Here is a 15,538-nt window from a genome sequence, read left to right on the forward strand (position 1 = left end):
CCAAAAGGAGATCTCAAATTTGAGGGAGCCACAGTGCACCCTAACAGGATTTCACATCCACTTTGCAGGCCGGATACGGATACGACATACGGATACGTGTATGTACATTTACATATTTATATAGGAACATATGTATAAATATTTAAAAATATCACCTTTTACTTTTATCTTTGCTTCATATCCTTTTTTTAACCGTACTTCGAACCCTCTCGCTCTCCCTTCGTACGGACAGGTAGTTGCCGTCCGATTCATCTGGCTACTACTATCCACTCCTGTGATATCCTAATGTATCCAAACGACCACTTTTGTTGGCCAAAACCTAATTTTAAAAAGTAAAACTTTGATCACTCTGCATTAGAAAAAGAGTGATCATCAAAGCTGCGTACCAGAAAATTACATAGATGTCACCACATTCGCAAAATCAGCTGTTCAACCCAGCTGTTGTTATCGAAAAGCACGTGCAGTGAAAAATATCATATTCATAATTTGACTTTTGCTTTCTTTATAAATAATATCATTTTAACCAGATCTCAAATTTGCCTCGGATAAAATTGGTCAGGCAATAACAATTTTAATTTTGGTGCAAATAGCAAAAATATGTGAAAACATAATCCGCAAATGTAAATGAAAAACGGAGCCTGCCTGATTAATAACAACTTGAAATCTGTCAAAAATTGAAAAACGACAAGAAAAATTAAATTTTGTGATGAATTTTAATCAGTCGGTATCTAGAAGTTGTGATGTCTTCGTAATTGTAGAATAAAGTGAGTCGTTCAGCACCTGCCAACTTGTAATGAAAACTAGTTTCTAAAAAGGTATACAAAATGAGTCCTACGTAGTCTTACCCTGAAACCTTTTGTGTGTCGTAGATTGATATATTCTCGTTGAAATGTATATAGTAAGAAATTCCACTTTTCACCACAATTCTTGAAATTTTCATTTGAATAAATCGTAACCTCAAATTCGAAAATGAAGAGTTGTTTGCCGTATGGGATTCAGAGATGGGTAGGGAAAATGCGGTACTCAAATTTTTGAAAACGACTCTTAATGGCGACATACATGTCAGTTGAATTGAAAATTTGTTATCGTTCGGCAACGAAACGGGAAAAATGCAGGTCAGATTCAAAGTTGTTTGAACGAAAATATGTAGATTGGCCAAAAGTCTTAAAGTCAGTGGGACGCCCTGTACTGTTATATTCCAAAAAAGATCGCAGAGCACAAAGAAGGCAAATCTTATTGTATCAGAGGGAGGAAAAATGAATTTATTGATTCAAGCGGCAAGCATGGCCCCACGAAAACGAGGCAAATACGAGCACGCATTTGTTTTAAAACGTTTATATTTATGCCCAGAGAAGGCTAAATTAGTTCGTAAGGCTGTACAGGACCCAGTCGGAAAGCCGGCACCTATCTTACCTAACGAGGCGTTAGCCCTGCTTTTAGACAAGGATCTCTGCAAATATCAGTATTGTTTTTTAAATACACTGCTTATCGATTTATATACAAAACAAAAAACTAAATACAAAAATCTTGTTTCGTTCGTGAGTTATTAATTTTGGCCAACATAGGTGGTCGTTGGGACCATAGTCTACCATTGTAGCATTTTATTGGTGGAAGCCATTGTTAAACACGTGTTCGTGAGCGGAATCTAAGAATATAATTATTTAATAATATATTATTTATAATATAATAAAATTGTTTAATAGAGAATATACGAATATAACTAGCGAATGTACAGATGTGCATGCAAATGGGAATTAAGGGTCCGGTCCCGAACATACGTTCATAGAAAACAAAAATTGTACCCAGGTTTTTCATATCCGATTCGAAATATTTGTCGATTTTAGCTTAATCTAGTATAATCGAAAACTCTGCAGAACGGGTTGGAATATTCGAAAGCAATTAAGTTATTTGAAAAGATGATTTATATAAGTTTCTATCGATTATTTACACAATAGGATATCTCTATTAGTGCTCCCATAAATCACATCATAGTTCCTTAACCAACAGCTTAGTTTGCTTTTGCTTATCTTAATAGGTTTTCAGATCCAGGTTCATGATATTATATGCCAAATGGTTAAATTTGCTTTCAATCAATTACAAAAAAATATCGCTATATTTCCGCGGAAAGGCCAATATGTACAAAATACATAATAATGCATTTCATACATGACTTTATATTAGGATAATTGTCATTAGGGTATTCAGCGTGCATCGTGTCAATAAGCAAATATTTTGAAAGTAATTTGTTTATGAAATGTTATCGGCTCTGAAATCGGCTACTTTTCAAACTCCGTTCCTCGAACGTTCTTCTTGCGTCGCGAACTTGAGTCTTGAAGAGACTCTCCATAACGTTGCACCCTGCCCTTCAGCTTCAGGCGTTAAATTTCACGCCTATGATCACCACCATAGCGATGCTCCAGGGCACGCTTTACGGCCGTTTGTCCCATTGACTTAGTCTATATTCGAGCCGATTTTCAAGACGGGTTTCGAGTCGGCTTTCCATTTGCTTTATCCTCACGCCCAGACGATTTTCCGATTGTCTGATCTCTTCATTCAGACGCTCAACTGCTTTTGAGTCTTCCTGGAGTTTCTGATCAACGTTGGCCCATTTCTCTGCCATTTGTTTTGCCATAGCTTCTTCTTTCTGTAACTGACTTTATTATCTGAAAAGACTGACGTTTTGTAATGAATGGTATGAAAACCTACTTAATCTGCCTAGCTTTACCCTTCTCCGCAAAAAATTTGATTTGCTTTCTTGCTGTTATTTTTTATTAGTGGTGATAGTGGCTTCAGATGCCAAATATTACGAATAGACACACTATGCCCTTATGCTTATCCTGTGTAAAACAAAACTGCGTCTCCGGCAAGAGGCAAAGACGCATAACGCAGCCCTAGTGTAAACAGCCTATTTGATTTTTTTTATAAGTTATAACAATTCATCTGTGTTCAATGAAGCTGTGAGCCACTGTTATCGATATATATTTAACAAACACCACACACTATCGATAGCCTGGAACAGCTGGTGGTTATTGTCTATTGCCGTTTCCGCATTAATTCGGCCACTTGTTTTTGTTTGTTTGTCTTAAAGCCCCTGACGAAGTGGGGTATACGAAAACGCGCAACGTGGACGTGTTAGAGCAGCAGCTCTGCCGCTGGCGGCACGTTTGCGTTCTAATTTTTCTGCCTCTTCATTTTGCCCAGGTGGATTGTTGTTGGCTTAGCTGGTACTGCTGTGCTAGAGTCGAAGGCAAACAGAAGAGCCACAAATACAGCCACGGCTAGAGATACAGATACTGATACAGATACAGATACAATACAGCCAGAGATACAGATACAGCATCAAAGACATTGGTGATCTGGCAGTGCCCCGCCGCTGCCAGTCTCTGACGTTCTCCTCGCCGCTCCGCTAGTCAACCGCTCCGCTGGTCTCACCTGCTGCCGACCTCTCAACTCCCGATGTGCTTCACCAGCAGCCAGAGCACCAGTAAGATGAACGGACGCTCCATACGTATCAATCGGGTGCCAGCCACCATTTTCGCCATCCTGCTGACCATTGTGCTGGTCTATTTTCTGAACTTCCACCAGGAGGAGCGGCCGGCCATCTATGGCAAGCTGCGCAGCGACAATCCCAACCGGGTGAACCTGCGCAAGATGCTGATCGCCGCCATCCAGGCTTCGCAGCGCGGCGGTCTCGAGGTGCTCGACGTGGCCCGCTCCCGGCAGCTGAAAGAGCGGAGCAAGGGCCAAACGGACGAAGGCGTAAACGATCCGTTTACCGATGCCGACGGTCGTTCGCACTGCGTCATGAAGCAGGGCCTGCAGCGCATATTTCCACGTGTCCGCATATTCTCAGAGGAGGACAAGGAGCACTGCAAAGAGTCGCACAGCTACGATCTGGATCCCACGGTCCTGCATGAGACCGCCCAGGTGCCGGACGTGTCTGTCAATGCCCAGGATGTCACAGTCTGGGTGGATCCTTTGGATGCTACCAAGGAGTTTACTGGTAAATTAAATATAACCTCTTAAATTGCCTCAATTAACGGAATCCTCTCCCCGATCTGCAGAGGAGCTGTACGAGTATGTCACCACCATGGTGTGCGTGGCCGTGGCCGGTCGTCCCGTGATTGGGGTTATCCACAGCCCCTTTAATGGCCAGACTGCATGGGCCTGGGTGGGTAACTCCATGTCCGAATATCTCGCAGGACTTCATCCGCCGCATGGCCAGGAGAATGAGTTGCCCATCATCACCGTTTCGCGCTCGCACACCGCCGGTGCCAAGGATCTAGCCCGCGGCATCTTTGGGGAGCAGGTCAATCTGCTGACGGCCGCCGGGGCCGGGTACAAGGTGCTCCAGGTGGTGGCTAACAATGCGACCGCCTACCTGCACACCTCAAAGATCAAGAAGTGGGATATCTGTGCCGGAGATGCCATACTGCACGCCCTGGGCGGCACCATGACCACTCTCAACGACCAACTGATCCGCTACGGCCCGGATGAGTCGCCGGTTAACACGGAGGGACTGCTGGCCACTCTGGAGAAGCACGACAAGTACATGGACCAGCTGGTCAAGTACCGCACTGCGCACAACGGCCAGCTAACGTAGTAGTTGTAGTTTCTAAAGACGGAGCCCTTTCCTAGCTCCTGCTCTTAGGCCAATCTTCCATGTGCTACTGCTCCATGTGATCCCGCTTCTGCACTGCTCAAGGTCGAGTCGTGTGTGCTCTTACTTCCATTTCTCAAAGGCCGAACCCATCGACCATCGACCCTCGCATCGATCTGTTCATTGCTTGGGCAGCATATACAGCATACGAGAATAGTTCTAAGTTCTACAATAAAAACCTGTTTTTTTTTCGTAATTCACGCCTATCTTATTCTTGTTGTCTGTCTGATGGGATGGGGCGACCGCATCGTGAACCCCGAGAAACCGGGGTGAACAGCTCTGAAGAAAGTCGCTTTGAGTGGGGAGCATTGTGGGCTTTTTTGAATTGGGCGCGCGCACGGCTGCCTTCGATTGCGATAGCACCTGCAATCGATTCCAATTACATTGCGTTCTGACAGCTTTTTGTGTTTTTTTGTTTTTTTTGTGCGCTTGTGCTTGTCTTGTGCGCATCGTCGTGTCGTCTGGGTCTGCATATTTTTTTGTGTGAGTGTGTGGGTGTGTTTTTTTTGCGGACGCCGGCTGGATAAGTCGATGGAAACTGTGGAGGAGAGAAATGAATAGCAGCGTCACTGGCTGCAAGCGCATCCACAGCATCGAAGTCGAGCAACTACAGGACTCTGAAGAGGTGCAGCACAGCTTTCTGCTGATCAAGGGCCGGCTGGAGCCCAAGTGCAGCGCGGCCAAGCAGCTAAAAGCGACCCTCGAGCTGCGCGACGAGTCGCTGGAACAGCTGACGCAGTTGTCCAGCGCTGGGGAGTTCAAGCTCCTCTTTGATTTGCACAAAGGAGAGAGAGAGAGGCAGGAGGAGCCTGCAGTGACCTCCAGAGCCTGCCTCCTGCAGCTGCGCTCTTGCAGCGGCTCGAGGCTGATTCGATTCACCTACAAGCCACGCAGCAGCCCCTACCGTGTGCAGCCCCTTTACATAGTGTGCCAGGACGAAAAGGAGGAGGAGCAGGAACAGGAGCAGGAAAAGGAAAAAAACGCACGTTCAGATCACTCTGCCCGCTGCTCACTTATCGATCTTAATCTGCGACTGGTGCAGTGCATTTACGCCCACAAATTGCACGCGGCCGGGTTTGCCAATCGCACCTTTACCCTTAACGGCCCCTGTCGCCTCTTCCGCAGCCAACTGACTACCGAAGAGACCCTCGCCAAGACCGAGGACGAGCTGTGGCAGCACTTTGCCGGGGAGATCCTCTCCTGTGCGCAGTGGGGCCAGCAGCTACATCTCAAGTTTGTCGCGTTTGTGGCCTGCACGCGGTACGACGGCGCGGCAGTAGCGGCCAGCGGAGACCTCTCGTACGCGAACATCCGGCGACACTTGCGCGGCCACGCCGCATTGGGGGGCGGAGGATTGGCCCTCTTCGGGAGTGCGCACTTCTATTCCTGGCCGCGAGCATTCGCGGAGATCGGAGACTGCGTGCGCAGCGCAGAGCGAGTGGACGTCGCGCGGCTGCCGGACGAAAGCAACTACCGACGCACCTACGGTGGCGTCTACGCCAGCACCCTGGGCGCCGTCTGCCACGAGCTGGGTCACTGCTTTGACCTGGGCCACACCCTGAACGGTGTGATGGGCCAGGGCTTCGACTACCTCAACCGCGTCCTCACCGTTGACCAGGTCACCGAGCATTTGCCGCAGCGAATTGTGGACCAGTCGTACTCGTCCGCCACGCTGCCAGCAGCAGGAGCAGCAGCAGGGACCAATACTCGCAGTCGGCTCACCCAACTGAAGTTGAAGCAGCCTAGCAGCCAGCTTCTGGACAATTACCACGGCCAGCGGCGCAACGATAGCTTCTACTTTGCCCGCAACTGTGCCGTGATACTGGCCCACCACCGCTGGCTGAGCCCGAACCCTCCCTCTGCCACTGAGACGGCGGCGGCCATCCACCTGTCCAAGGCCAGCCGCGAGATCGTGTCCTCGACGCCGCTGCGGCTCGTCGAGCTGCGCTGCAACCTCAACAGCCTGGTGGCCCACTACGAAGAGCTGTGCGCCGGCGACAAGCAACAGCAGGAGCACCGCTTCCAGCTACCCGCCTCCCTGTGGCACCTCCTGGCCGAGCAGCGCACGCACTACGTCTTCGTCCTGACCGCGTCCGGAGACACCAAGAGATTGGCCTGCGACGACGCCGAAGCCGAAGCCGAGGCCGAGGCCGATTCCCACTAGGTGAGTAATCCCAGTATCTCCGAATGATGCACGACTTTGCGGCTGCTCTCACTCAATGACCACCAATGACCACCAGTTGAACGGAGTCTCCTTTGCAGGACAGGACTGAAGGAAACCATAGACATATTCTAGAAAAAACGAGGGGGGACGTTGATGGTCGCAGCTGCGGCCGCGACTCTACATTTATACCACCGCCAGAGGGCGCAAACATTGCACGACGAAGAGTGTGTGAGAGAGAGACAGAAATGCAGCTAAAGCTACCGCTATCGAAGCCACTGAAATATCACTTGTTCCTTCTGGCTATAATAATGCTCTGATCTGATTCAGTCTGATTCTGCAGTCTAGCAGATGTGAGCATGCTCTACTTCTCTGGGTTTTCGCATATTTTGCATATCTTTATAGGCAGACGCTCATATAACAGGAGTCTGGATACAAAATCAGTTTTCTCTAGCTCTTGTAGTCTCTGAGATTTGGGACAGACAGAAGGATATGGCCATATCGACTCGGCTGGTGGTGCTGATCAAGAATATATGTGCCTTACGGGGTCGGAAACGCTTCCTTCTGGGTGTTACACAATCCACATCCCCCACAACCATAATATATCACTAACTCTTGGAGTACCGCCAGGAGGGACAGCCAAAATATGGGAACCGCACCGGCGCCTTCAATTTGAGGAAACGTTTACAGGGGGGTATCCCTGTCCACCCTCCGCCCAGAGGGGGACTATGGACAATATAAATAATGGCCATGTAATGATAGCAGGAACCCCACAAGAAAAATCAGTTTTCCTCCTATTAAGTGTAATTATATTTGGGTAGAACTGCAGGACAGCAGCCCCAACTGGAGTGGCTCCCAAACGGCTCTAAAAATACTTGCGTATAGATTTGCCAATGGATTATGATACGTTTCGGGGGGGACGCTGGAACCTTTTGTTTTGAATTTTTAATCCTGTAATGTGGACCTCCTGGCCCCTGGCATCTGGCCATCATATTTCACACTCAATTGAAGGACCCCTTTGGAAATGCAGAACACTTTTAGGGCCATTATACGTATCCGTATTTATTTGTTTTGAACGCAAGCGAGGGAAGCCTTAACCGCAGGTCAAGTGTTATTGTAGAAGAAGAACTTCCGACTCTGCAGAGTTGCGGGTACCTACAGGACAGTAGATCTCAACGATCAGTGGCCGAACCAGTGTCCGTCCACTGCCTTATCAGATCGGATCTTATCGTCGATCTGAACAAAACCCATATCCTATACAATGTGCATACGTATCACCTATAGATAACCTAGAAACACACCCTCGAAGCCGGGATTCTTTATGCGAAAAGTTGTTCTGCTTATCCTGATGGATACACCCCCCGCCTCGCCACGCCCCGCCTCACCTCACCTCACATTGAAACCTAATGTTTCCTCCGGATTTGAAGAGCCACACGGAGGAGGAGTGTCTTGGAATAAACCTGCGTTTGAAATTTCTTTGCTGCTCCAGCTGCAGCGGGTTACTGATTCAAGCCTTGATTTCTAGCCCTAAGTGCCTCTAAGTAGAGTCCCAATCAGTATTAGAGGGCTCGCCAGACACGGGCTGAAAATCTGAAAATCAAATTGCGAAAAGAGGCCTACATAATTAATCTGATAATTCGAGAAAGTGTCTTGTTCTGGGATTACGCGGACCGTGTACCCCATGGGAACCGCACCGCTGGTAGGCGAAACAAATGCCATGGCACCGAGTGGTGCCCCTGAGGGAAGGGAGCGCTGTTAGAGCTCACGGTTTTGCAAGATACAAGATACTGTTGTACCCAATAGGGCTGTCCCCAGAGGATTTGGTTGTAAATCAGACAGAACTGAAGCTTGTACATTTTTCAAACAAACTCCTGTACAGCGATTGCAGTCGGGACGACCAGGGATTAGGTGGCAAGGGCCCCTGTTAAAGATCTGCAGCGGCCGGTGGCTGTGATCTCCTAGATCCCACGCATAGGTCCGAAAAGGTCAGAGATGTAGCTTCTGGGGACCTATGTACTCGGGACTTAAGGAGGGAATTTAACCAACAATTGCTTCTCCACAGAATGTCTGAGTCGCAACGCAAAGTGCGCCGCGCCGAGGAGGCCCAAGAGCCTCAGGCCCTCGACGCCGGAGACGAGGATGTCCGCATGCGGACCCATGCCGGGCATGGGGACGACATGCCGAACCCCGCAGACCGCGGCAGAGCCGTAGGTCATAACGCCGGACATCCGAGACTCCCCATTCCGGGGCTGGCGGACCCGCTTCCAAGTGCGGAACATCTCTGGGCCGCCCTGGCCATTCCCGAGCCGGACGAGGCCCTGGGCGACCGTCTGCCCCCAACACCAGCAGAAAAAGAAGCCAGCAACGAAAACAAGCCGGCACGCAAGGCGCCGCGCTTCCCGATGTTGCTGCCTTGGGACGAGCAGAGCTGGTCGACGGGTTCGAATCCGGACAACGAGGCGGAGGAACTGACGCCACCCCGACCCCCAACACCGATGCCGTGGGAGGATGAGAGCGTGTCGACCGACCCCAATCTGGAGCACAACTGGGCCTTCGTCGAGGACCTGGCGGATCTCGAGGAGCTCGAGGAGCCTGCCGAGCCCACAGGTTCCTTGGCTCTGACGCCGGAGTCCCAGCCTCCGACCCCACCGGCCGCTGCAAGATCCCACGACGATCGCATCCTACAGGACATCGACACACCGAGCGTCACTCCCTGTCCGTCGCCAGAGCCGGAGAGTCCCCTGGACGCCACGGCTTGGGACGAGAGCGAGACGAGCAGTGGAGGAGTCTCAAGCCATGAGCGTGCCCTGCACATCGCCACCAAGTCCGTGGTGGCCAAGGCCAGGGCCAGGACCAATGCCAAGGCTAAGGCCAGAAGCGGAACCGGAACCAGCACCAACACCGGCACCGGAACAGGAAGCTATCCAGACCAAGGCGAGCGGCCGAGCACATCTGCCGCTGTGCGGCAGTGGCTGCGATATCAGAGCGAGACAAGCAGCGCAGCCTCAACCCCGGAGCGCGCGTTGGCCATCGCCATCGCCATCCCGACAGCATACCCTGCCCTCGACGAGGGCCCGAGCACCTCCGCAGCGGCCCGAGCGTGGCTACAGCAGCAGCGCGGTGCCGGCACACGTTCCAACCCGCACGTCACCTACCACATCCGCAGCCTCTCGCCGAACCAGGAGGACTCCATGAAGCCTTTGATCGTCATAGTGGACCCTGAGGAGACAGGCACCCTGTCGCGTCCACAAGCATCGCCCCTGGAGGGGTGGGTGGAGGCGCCTGCCCACTGGAGGGTCCGGATCGACAACCGCCACCTGCCGCAGGGACTAATCGAGCACGTGGAAGGGCAGGAGCGAGAGGGCCGCAACTTGCACCGCAGCTTCCTGTACAGCGCGTCAGGCATCCTCTTCCGGGTGCGCTTCAACAAGCGAAACGAGGTGACCATTTCTCTACGTTCCCCGAAATAGGGAGATGATGTGAGAATAAGAACCTCACCTCACAGGTTCTCCACCAGGAGGGCATGCAACATGCATTTTCGGCCACCCCTGCGGCGGCAGCAGAGGGACACAACAATCCAAAACCAAAACCAAAACCAATGGTCGAACGAAGCTGATCGCTGAACCATCGCCGCAGCGAAAGAAGAGGTCATCCATCGGGCTTCAGAGGTTGTAAGTGGAATAGTGGCAGTGGACTGGAAGTGGAATAATAGCGGGGACTGGAAGCGGACTGGAAGTGGACTGGCTGAATCGAAATATGAAATATATGAAACGCACAGAATATGCCCAAAGGAGTTTGTCATAGGCAGGAGAACCTTCTGGACAAGGACAATCTTACCCCGCATCCTTGGGAGCAAACACTCGCGTGTGGATGAGGATTGTCAGGTGAGCAGGCCAAGGGCCAGGAGACACGCACTAGCACACATTAGTCCTATCTTGTTCGTGGGGACCCCTCCCTCGGTAACGACATAACTCTCGAAATGCCGCAGCCCCCTAGCATATTTTCGACTACGCCCCCTAGTTCGACACACATATGTAGACATCAGACACGGACATCAGACAGCGCACAGCAGGAGACTATGCATATTCAGACCCCCAACCTCTTCTGGTTTTGCGCTCAGTTCTCAAATCCAATCCTAGGGCAGGCATGAACATGGAGGATCTCGCTCCCTTGGCCCGTTGCCACTTTCCATATAAGATCTCTGTACATGGTCTCCTGTACTCCCACAGCATACCCTCTGCATTCAGGCATCCTTTACGTCTGACATGACAGAGATATTATGACAGAATATATGCGTAAATGTATGTCTGCATGGAGATCCACGGCTCTCCCCATGGACCGAAACTGGTCCCAGAGTGTGTCGAGAGTACATCGTGCCAATAATCTATTCACCTCAGCGTGGGACCATCTTTTGAAGAAATTACAAATTCCGGGCCTCTCGTATTTCAGTTTCAGATACGATTCGTTGGTCCCCAATACAATGCGAGCTTTAATGCTGGCGAGGACATGACATAGGCGTGTCTTGTCTGGGATTACGCGTTCAGTGTCCCCCATAGGAGCCGCACCGCTGGCAGGCGAAACACATTCAATGCCAAGCTGCCGTTGAAGAGAGGGACAGGGAATACAATCGGGAGTTTTGGGAGTTTCTTATGCATTTCATACATAATAATACGTCTCTTTGGGATGTTTTCAATTTATTACCCCAGTCTTGTATTGTGTATTTAGCCATTTTATTTATGCCAAAGTATGCCCCTCCGCCAAAAGGCGGACACTGCACGAGGAAGAGGAAGAGTGGGCGAGAGAGAGAATGAGTGGTGCGTGGCGGGGGTCTGTAGGGGTCTGCAGGGGTCCACTGCAATGTCATTTGTTCCTTCTGGCTAGAATATTCATTTGATCTGATCCAGGTTCAGAAATCTGGTAGATATTGTCAGATATATTGTCCAGAGATTCTAATTCTTTGTCGAGGCCGGAGGGGGCGTGGCAGGGTTAGACTTGTAACCGTTGAATATCACAGGAGACTGGATATAAAGTCTCTGAGATCTAGGCGCTCATCGGGACGGTCAGACAGACATGGCTATGTATATCGAGTCGTCTATTGATGCTGATCAAGAATATATATGCTTTACAGGGTCGGTAACGCTTCTTTCTGGGTGTTACACATTAATTACATTTATTTTAGATGTTATTTTGTATTTTTCATTATTTTCTATAGTTTATTTTTTAAATTAAAATGTTTCAATAAAAACCGAAATATGACGTTTGAATGATGTGAAAAGCAGGCCCAGAAATCTTGTAATCCTTTCTTGGACCATATGGAGCTACATATGTTCGTAATATTTGCCGTTCCTTGCTGTTTGTTAACAAAAATAAACCTATGATTGGCAAGTGTGATACAGATTTTGACAAGCGTTACCATAAATTCTTTAAAACCAAAAGCGAAAGAAGAAACTAAAAAAAAGTTACATATGTAAAATCAGAAGATACATTTTCGATTAAAAAATGGAAAATTAAAGTGACTCGGTGAACTTTTCCAGCGGGGAGGCGACTTTGTCGAGGAGACACACACGAACACGCACAGGCGCATACACACACCACACACACATACTCGTACGCAGCTGGTGCTTCGGGTGCTTCGGGTGCTTAGCGTGGCTTCGGTTGATCGCTGTCGTCAGTTGAGCCCGAGCTTACTTACTCTCTGGGGAACGACGGCACCGACTGGTCGTACTTCGCAAGTTGTTAGTGTTGAGGTGAGGCATTTCCAGAAATCGCTCACTTAACAGACTGTCACCTACTTTGACACAGTCGCGGTCCAGCGCGCGCGACACAGAAAGAGAGAGTGGCACCTTCTTTTTTACTAGTGAATGCGCTTGGCCTGGGTCTTGGCCGCATCTTAAAAGGGGTTACTGCGGCTTACTGAGAGCCCGCTCTCCCGAAGCGTCAATGGCACTGGCACTGGCACTGTCAGCGTCAGCGTCAGCGTCTTGGCCGACGCGGCAAACTTGTATTCTATTCGTTCTCACTATCGACGACACAGCAGAGCAGTGGACACAAGCAGCGAGCAGCGAGCAGCGAACGGCGAACGGCGAAAAGCGAAGAGCACAGCGGGAACGGAAGGCAACGGTAGCACCGAACGGGGTTCAATAGTGAAAACTGATTCGACAAAGTAGAGTTGAAATATTCGTAGTTTGGTGCAGGCAGAGGTGTTGAGCAGGTGCGCTGCTTGCTGATAAGATAACCAATTGGTGTCCATAAAGCAAAGCACTGCTTGAGCATTGAATTATTATTTTGGTTTTCCTTTTCACTTTCACTATCACTATCATATTCGATTTCAATTTCCATTTCATTTGCCCTGCAGACGCAGACCCAGACGCAGCGAACTCAAGAACCCAAGAACCAAAGAACTCGAGAACCATGAGCGCATCAGCAGCACGCATACAATTCAAGGCGCTGAAGGGATTTCCGGGCAATGCCGCCGATAAGATCGAAACTCGAGCGTTCCTCGACGCCGCCCTAGAGATAGTGACAGTTATAGGTGATAGTACCAGACGCACCCCACTTGATCACACAGACACAGACACAGTATCTAACCAGTTTTGTACGACGATAATTTTTCGTTTATTTCTTTTTGGCAGAAACCTTTGGCAAGCTATTTACGCCCGTGATTAACGACATGAATGGAAATATAGATGTAAGAGAAACAAACCCAAGACCCGATTCCAACGTAGGTACTTCAACCCACTTTGTGTATCTTTCGTCAGAAATTAAGCAGAGTCTACGGCGAGAATGTGCTCAAGCACCATTATCTGGAGGATATGATCGTCCTGAATATAAAGGGGGAGAACGTGGCCCCCAATGCCCTGCTCTGGCTGAAGCGGGGCCTCCAGCTGATTTGCATCTTCTTCGAGAACATCTACAACGATGACCAGAAGCAGGAGGCGCTCAAGCATCATCTGCAGAATGCCTACGAGCGCACCCTGAAGCAGTACCACGGCTTTATCGTGCAGAGTACCATTAAGGTAAGGAGGAGTGAGGCTATTTTCCGCCTTTTTCCATCTTAAATTACACTGCTAATGCTCTCTTCCAGATCATTTACGCATGGGTACCCACACGCAAGCAGCTGCTCGGTCAGGGCGAGGATCAGGAGGAGAACCTCGCTGTCATGTCCGACTACTTGCCCACCATGCGGGCCCAGTTGAACAAGATAGATGCACTGCTCAAGGCTCACAACCTAGATGAAGTTCCCCACTAGCTGGTGCCTTGGGATGCTCATTCCCGTTTGGATAGATGGATGATTTTTGCTTGCCCCTTAGACGCGCACTTACTCTGCACAGTTGCATCTAGCTTGTAGCTAAAAGTAGCCTATTTTTATTTTATTTTATTTTATGCTGTTAGAGAGGGTTGTTGTCGCTAACAACACAATAAACCTCAGAGCTTTAGTCCATGCGAGGCGTCCTCTGATTCTCATTCTGAGGGGCAGGGCTCTGATGCGTGCTAACATCCGCCAGTTGCCGATTTGGCTCATCCAGCTCTTTGCTTATGTTGTGTACCAGGATCGCAATCACCTCCAGGCCGATCAGAGCCAGCACCGCATACGAGATGCTGTGAGGCCAGAGGCGGGCGTCATCTCCCAACGATAGGCGGAGGTAGACCATGGACGGGAACAGGACACACGGCGTCACTGTTAAGAGCAGCCACATCGAGGCGTTCTCTGGGCGTAGATTCACCGCAAAGGTGGCATTCAGACGCACTATCTCCGAGCCCACGGCCAGCACATATGCCAGTAACAGGACCAAGGTATCGAAGCTCCATGGCTGGTCCATCTGGAAGGGAACTTCGTTTATTTCGATGCAGATCATTGGGGAGGATCCACCCCAGAACTTACGTGTACGACTATGTAGAGCAGATAGTTCACGGCCCAAAATGCGGACACGTAGACATTCGCCTCCAGCAGCATCTGGAGCAGCAGACAGGACCGCAGCTCAGTCGCTTGGAACATTTTTCGACTCTTGGACAAACCGCAAACTGTTGGATCTTCTCTCTTCAGAGACTCAGATATACTCTTTGGGGTCGGGACTTGTCAGCTGTCAGATGCCTTGAGCTCCGTTCTTCGACTGTGGCACCCCTGACAGGTTTTGCCTCTTTATAAAGCTACTTCGTCCGGATACCGAGTAGCACGTTATTCCCTGCATTTTGCATTTGTTGTCATTTTCCAGAGTTGCCAGGGATACCAGGGCTCTGGGCAAAAGCCGCCTGCTGCAGCACTCTGCTGAGTCATCGATAAAAGTATGGCTTAAGGCCGGATAGAAACTCCTTCCTTCACTATCGGAAGTAAGCTGCGTCCCAAGGTTTGAAAGCGCAGCCAACTGTCGAGCCCAGCCCCAAAGGACAGTAGATACCAAAGCGTCACGACTCTAGGGTCAAAAGTCCCACAAAGCTTACTGGCGCCCGTTACTTTGACATCGAACACATTCTCAACACCTGCCAATCGGTATCAGCATCCGCAAACAGATCACGTAAGCCCCCAATGCAACTAATCTCAAGCCGCTCGAGTAAAATCTGAAATCTCTAATCGAATTTGTACACAATTCCCAGCTCATAAGATTCACAAGATATTGCTCAACAGACCCATGCTAGATTATAGTTATATCCTGTAAGCCACCATCCATTATACATATAGTAAATAAATATTGTGTTCCTAGCCAACCGTTTCGCATCGC

General features: G+C 49.7%; 4 protein-coding genes across 10 annotated transcripts; 3 read left to right on the forward strand and 1 right to left on the reverse strand.

The window, feature by feature from the left end:
* The first annotated feature begins 3,078 nt into the window (after window positions 1-3,078).
* On the forward strand, window positions 3,079-4,856 carry LOC6600201 (putative inositol monophosphatase 3). The gene is made up of 2 exons (XM_002025265.2): window positions 3,079-4,003; window positions 4,065-4,856. The coding sequence occupies exons 1-2, from the start codon at window positions 3,457-3,459 to the stop codon at window positions 4,601-4,603; spliced, it is 1,086 nt and encodes a 361-aa protein (XP_002025301.2). The 5' UTR covers window positions 3,079-3,456; the 3' UTR covers window positions 4,604-4,856.
* A 259-nt stretch (window positions 4,857-5,115) lies between these two features.
* On the forward strand, window positions 5,116-13,507 carry LOC6600203 (putative zinc metalloproteinase YIL108W). Of its 4 annotated transcripts, none has more exons than XM_026990828.1 (2): window positions 5,116-6,824; window positions 13,454-13,507. In XM_026990828.1, exon 1 carries the CDS (start codon window positions 5,214-5,216, stop codon window positions 6,822-6,824), a length of 1,611 nt encoding a protein of 536 aa, XP_026846629.1. In that variant the 5' UTR covers window positions 5,116-5,213; the 3' UTR covers window positions 13,454-13,507. The 4 variants fall into 4 exon arrangements, with proteins under 4 accessions (XP_026846629.1, XP_026846628.1, XP_026846630.1 ...); XM_026990827.1 differs by lacking the exon at window positions 13,454-13,507 and adding an exon at window positions 13,177-13,238; XM_026990829.1 differs by lacking the exon at window positions 13,454-13,507 and adding an exon at window positions 8,884-9,201.
* LOC6600205 (pleckstrin homology domain-containing family A member 8) lies at window positions 10,014-14,267 on the forward strand. 4 transcript variants are annotated; one of them, XM_026990832.1, is made up of 5 exons: window positions 10,015-10,705; window positions 13,177-13,353; window positions 13,454-13,509; window positions 13,580-13,837; window positions 13,906-14,267. In XM_026990832.1, the coding sequence occupies exons 2-5, from the start codon at window positions 13,233-13,235 to the stop codon at window positions 14,068-14,070; spliced, it is 600 nt and encodes a 199-aa protein (XP_026846633.1). In that variant the 5' UTR covers window positions 10,015-10,705; window positions 13,177-13,232; the 3' UTR covers window positions 14,071-14,267. The 4 variants fall into 4 exon arrangements, with proteins under 4 accessions (XP_026846634.1, XP_026846633.1, XP_026846635.1 ...); XM_026990834.1 differs by lacking the exon at window positions 10,015-10,705 and adding an exon at window positions 12,717-12,941; XM_002025269.2 differs by lacking the exon at window positions 10,015-10,705 and adding an exon at window positions 12,951-13,032.
* On the reverse strand, window positions 14,236-15,515 carry LOC6600206. Its single transcript, XM_002025270.2, has 2 exons — window positions 14,704-15,515; window positions 14,236-14,641 (listed from the first exon to the last, which is right to left on the reverse strand). Exons 1-2 carry the CDS (start codon window positions 14,815-14,817, stop codon window positions 14,255-14,257), a joined length of 501 nt encoding a protein of 166 aa, XP_002025306.1. The 5' UTR covers window positions 14,818-15,515; the 3' UTR covers window positions 14,236-14,254.
* Window positions 15,516-15,538: the final 23 nt, after the last annotated feature.

This window comes from Drosophila persimilis, unplaced genomic scaffold (genome assembly GCF_003286085.1).
Source record: "Drosophila persimilis strain 14011-0111.01,24,50 unplaced genomic scaffold, DperRS2 tig00000622-arrow-arrow-pilon, whole genome shotgun sequence".
NCBI classification, from domain to species: domain Eukaryota; kingdom Metazoa; phylum Arthropoda; class Insecta; order Diptera; family Drosophilidae; genus Drosophila; species Drosophila persimilis.